The 5,649-nt window shown below is 31.5% G+C and overlaps 1 protein-coding gene across 1 annotated transcript; it reads left to right on the forward strand.

The window, feature by feature from the left end:
* Window positions 1-3,661: 3,661 nt before the first annotated feature.
* LOC148880448 (transcription factor MYB1-like) lies at window positions 3,662-5,276 on the forward strand. Its single transcript, XM_088962360.1, has 3 exons — window positions 3,662-3,926; window positions 4,067-4,196; window positions 4,321-5,276. The coding sequence occupies exons 1-3, from the start codon at window positions 3,794-3,796 to the stop codon at window positions 4,988-4,990; spliced, it is 933 nt and encodes a 310-aa protein (XP_088818486.1). The 5' UTR covers window positions 3,662-3,793; the 3' UTR covers window positions 4,991-5,276.
* The last annotated feature ends 373 nt before the right edge of the window (window positions 5,277-5,649 follow it).

Here is a 5,649-nt window from a genome sequence, read left to right on the forward strand (position 1 = left end):
TATTTTGTCAGATCATGAAATAGATTGAAGGTCTTTCAATAGATATTTTCTTTTTTATTTTTTATAAAAAACTAGAGGATACTTATGAGATTTGTTAAGTAAAAGCTAAACAATTAGGAGTATATAATTGTAAATAATAGAAATATACAAGAATTGTAAATCGATCTGATTTGGTCAATTTTTTAGTATTTTTTATCAGTTTTGGTTTAATAATTTTCTAACCTGACCAGGTTGGATCAGTTTTGCTATGATCATTTGTAAATTGACCAAAATCGAATGATATTACTATAGATATGTATTTTAAATATAATTTTTTAATATGGGAAAGTGAAAAAAAAATCATATTTCTTAGTCTAAAATATTTTATATCATAAATTAATTTTTTAACAAAGCCACTGTAATTTTTTAAATTTAAATTTAATTTTTTTAAGTTTAATTTTTTTAACTGATTGACTAAACCAAAAATCGATACAAACCGGTACAACCCAAGTGGGTCAGTTTTCACAATTGGTCAATCGCTTTTGGATTACCAACTCCCCAACCTAACCAAGTTGATTTGCTTGGCCAAATAGGTTACAACCAAACCGAACCAACCCGTGAACCCTCATAACTCCAACTAAATTAATAGTCTAATATCTAATAAATAACAATAGTTTAATCTCCAATAATTATTTAAAATTCATAGCAAAAATACACAATTATTGAAAATGTATTGATAATAAAAATATAATAAATAAACTAATAAAAATACAATAATTACAAAATATAATAAATACTAATAAATATATAAAACTAGGCAATAAATAGTATAATCTCAAATACGAGTTTCATATCTAATAAATATTAACCAATAAATTATAACAAAAATACAATAAATACAATAAGCATAATAAATTAAATTTAAAAATTCAATAAAAGTAGTTTAATCTCCAGTAATTATTGAAGATTTTTTGTTAAATAAAAAACAAAATAAATTTATACATATTTATTGAAAATATATTTATCAAAAAAATAATAAATAATTACTAAAATATAACAAATAATGATTTTAGTATATATAATTATATAATAAATATAGATTAAGAGTTTAAAATTATTATTTATAAATATTAGTTTTTTTGAAATTTATTTTCTCAAATTATCAATTTATATAAGTGAAATTAGTTGTTTACAATATGATTTAGTTATTTAAATAAAATATTATTTAAATTTTAATATATTAATTATTTATTGAATTTAGTATTCTGTAAAATTATAATTTATACTATTATTACATGATTTCATTATTAATTTTGTAGAATATTAAATTATTATTAATTTCAATATTATGTTATAGTTATTTTTCTATTTTTAAGAAAATTTTAAATTTCTTATATATATATATACACACATACACTAAAATAGAATGATGCCACGTCATGGCCTGAGCTTTCTCCATTACCCCAAAGGAGGACTCTCAGCCCATCTCATTTTAGACTTCCTTTCTCCCTCATGAAGCCACCTAATCACTCCATTCTCCCTCTTTCATAATGACACATCATCATGCTTGACCCACCCCTCTTTCCTCTACGTTTATCCCTTCCAAAATCTATTCCTAAACTCTCCCTCTACCAAAATCTAATATAATCTAGCCAAGTAGCACCACTATCCCCCACTTTCTCCTAAATTATCTATAATTCTTATTTATCTCTTAAATGTTTTCTAATTTAGTAGAGTTTATCTCCTGAATTATCTCTAATTCCTATTTATCCTCTCCCCCATATTTCATCTATATTTATCAAAATTAAGTTTGAATTAAAAAATTTAATAATTATTTAAATATTATAATAAAATTATGAAATAACTTTAAAATATTTATTAAAAACACAAAAAGATATAACATATTTAATAATATTCATATTATTAATAATTTTATACTTTTATAGAATTCATAACGAAATTGTGTACTAACAATATAAATTATAGTTTTATGAATTATTCAAATAATAAAAATTTATAATTAAAAAATATTGTTTAAAAATTTCAATGAATAAATATTATAAATAAAATATTAAACATATTATATAGAAAAATATTTAATATTATGTAATAAATTTAAATTAAGTAAAATTTAAATAATGAAAATTTTTAAATGACAAAATTATGTAATAAATTTTAAATAGTTAAATTAATGACAAAAAGATCATTAAAAATACCATAATTAATTAGGGTATTTTTGGTAAGCTTAGGGGTATTTTAGTCTATTCGAGTTTAAGGAGGCCAAAAAATTCTAATCTAATGGTGGTTATTTTGGATTAAAAAATGGTGGAGATGGATTTGAGTATATGTAATAGTTTTGTGTGCAAGGGCCAATGAGATTGGCCAAAATAGAATCTTTTTAGATGGAGGGAAAACAAGGATATTTTTGGCTAAAATTTCACAGGATGGGGTTTTTAGGCATTTTGAATCGATTGGCCTAAATAGGCTCGGATTAGGCAGATCTAGAGGAGTAGTGATTGGGTTAATTTATTAACTTCGAAACAAAATCTTGGTGTAATAATGGAGAGAAAAATAGAGTAGTTTTTTGTTGAAATTTGGCGGGGTGGTGTTTTTGTACATTATGGATTGATTGGTAAGGTCAAATTGACCCAATTATGCCTAAATAATGAAGATTTTGAATGTGAAGCTTTGAAACAAAATCTTGGACTCATGTAATATTGAATATGTAATACATAGGCTTGAGATTAGGCCCGACCCAATGATGACTCCTAAAGACAAAGAAACACCTACTTGTTTTTTTTTTTTTTTGAAAATTTTTTAATGTTGGATAAAGTGGCTTTAACATGCACCTTGAAAAAGCAGGAGTACCGACTTCTATGGAGAAAAAATCTGCTATGGCCATGGTTGCATGTGACCCCAAGGAATTTATTTGCATGTCGTTGGGTGATTGGGGGGTTGCCTGCAACCACGGTGGTAGCAGATTTTCCCTCACTTCCATGAAAGAAGCTAAAGTAACAGGGTGATTGGCTAGATATGTTAGCGGGGCCGTTTAGGTCAGGCCAGAACACAAAAATTTAAAACGTTTGTCACCATTTAACAGGTCTAGGGGCTAAGAGTGATCACCTATCTAAGGGCAGGCCACGCTATCCAGCACATTTAACGGGTCTAGTCACAATGTATCTCACCATTCCTACAAATTCCAAGAATATTTGTATCGTTTCAATCTTTTCAACGAGAAGGAAAGAGTGTTAGTGCAGGCCAACGAACTTTCAATTCCAGGATGGGAGAACTGAGAAGGGTAGCTTGCAATTTACAAACAAAACAAAACAATAATTACTGAGGAGATCAAACGACATCTCTGGTGCCAAGTGGGTATTGTAAGTTCAGTTTGGAAGGAGTACAAACACAGATATATTTGTATTTATAGTATACAAATATGAAATAATATAAAATACATTCTACTTATTTGTATTTATACCCCATCCAAACTTAGTTTTTTGCCAACAAGATAAATCACCAATTGCACAAACCCCTCATCACATGCTACGAAAACCCTTTACTATCATCTTCTATATAATTTTTAGCACATTTATGGGCCCATGTACTATCCATGTGCTTTTTAACCATTAAAATAATTTGAGAAACCAACTATAGAATCAACTCTCCACTCCCTCAGGCCTCAGCCAAAGAGAGAATTAAATCCACTCAGAAACCTCCTCGGTGCCTTATAAGAAAGCACTTTTCCCACATACATACTCTCACTTGTAAGAGAAAGAAGGGATTTAGTGTTTCCAACTCTCGAGTCTCTCTCCAAATGGGTAGAAGCCTTTGTTGTTCCAAAGAGGGATTGAATAGAGGAGCTTGGTCTGCTCAAGAAGACAAACTCCTCATGGATTACATCAAAATCCATGGTGAAGGAAAATGGAGAGACCTTCCCAGTAAAGCAGGTGAGTTATCGAGACCCAACCACTTTGCTTTGTTCTCTTCTTGACTTGTAAAAAAGTTCAAGATGAACTCAATAATTATATTTAATTTGGATTCGGTACAATTTGGGTTCATTTATTCGAATGGTTGATATTTAATCCAGGTCTGAAGAGATGTGGAAAGAGTTGTAGGCTTCGTTGGTTGAATTATCTGAGACCAGACATCAAGAGGGGGAACATAAACCATGATGAGGTGGAGCTCATCATCAGGCTTCACAGGCTCCTGGGGAATAAGTAGTATCGATCTGAATATATACCACGCACAAATAATCGTTAAATTGGGTTTTCTAGGTAGTTTAATTTTTGTGTACGTGATCATGGTTGTAATTAAAGCAACTGGTTGCGTTATAATGTGCAGATGGTCGCTGATAGCAAGGAGGCTTCCCGGACGAACAGACAATGAAATCAAGAACTACTGGAATACTAAATTAGTAAAGAAGGTGCAAGATCATCCTAAAACAATAACTACTTCTACTCATAGGCATTCAAACGTGTCTAAAGACGACGACGACGACGACAAGAAAATCGAGCCATCACCGACGACCAACAGGGAATCTAGAGTGGTTCGGCCCAAGGCAGTGAGGTGCACCAAAGCTTTTCTCAGTCCACCATGCAACCAGCTGGTTGAACACGTTAACATTAATGATGCCAGTGCTGCGGTAGTGCCCTCCACCTCCACGGCTGGCGTCGACCTTGCGACCTCCACAGCGACAGCGATGGACTCAGAATTCTACGACTACGACGGGCTCTCGTCGTTCTCGTTCACTCTGGGGGAAGATAATTCGGTGGACGATTTTACGATGGGTCTCAATGCGGCCGAGTTTTGCCTATCTGATTTCATCAATTCTGACTTGTTCCAGCTTTGGCAGTTGGATAATGGACTTATGGGGAAGACCGACTGCTGCAACGACGACAACAATGAGTTAATTCTATCTTCCCATCAACCTCTCTTTCACCCCGACGAGATACTGGAGGAAAAGACGATAAGCGACTGTTTTAAGCCTGACTCATTTGACCACTTTTCTTGATTGCGAAGAGAATTCGTTAGTACAATAATTCAAGAGATCGGCTTCGGTGGTCACACAACGTTCGTACAGCCTTTATTGCCTTGCATTGGTATATGTTTAATGCAAGACCGTAAAAGGCTGTAACGGTATGAGGAGCACAGCTCTTGAGCACAGTATCTAGTAACCAAGGATTAATAAATTACCAGGAATACACCGTTATTCATTTTTTCCCTTTTATTCGAATAAAAAATGAAAAAAAAAAAGGAAATTTATCTTTTAAGGTTAGCCTGCCCCAAAATCTATGAAATTTTACCCTGATCAAAACCATAAAACCTATTGAAAAGTTTCTCTTCCGACATTCTTCAAGTCTTCTACTGCGCAGGTATTTGTTTCTCCAATTAAGTCGATCCCTTTCTATTGTTCAAAATCTTCCACCTATCCTTACAATCAAAAAAAGGACAAATAGAGAATATGACTTCCCAATTTCCACAAACAATGGTTATTATGGCTCTTACTCAAAATAATCCCATATACCTTAATAATTGAGCATGGAGGCTTTGAATGCTTTTAATATATCTAAAATCACATAGATTTCTTGTATGGTATTAACGAGGCCATATTAAACAAAATGACACCAGCTTCATAAATCTTGATAGTTTATTATGCCTCTTTCTCAAAAC

Source organism: Nelumbo lutea, chromosome 1, assembly GCF_056320005.1.
Source record: "Nelumbo lutea isolate HS-2025 chromosome 1, American lotus-T2T, whole genome shotgun sequence".
Classification (NCBI taxonomy): Eukaryota; Viridiplantae; Streptophyta; class Magnoliopsida; order Proteales; family Nelumbonaceae; genus Nelumbo; species Nelumbo lutea.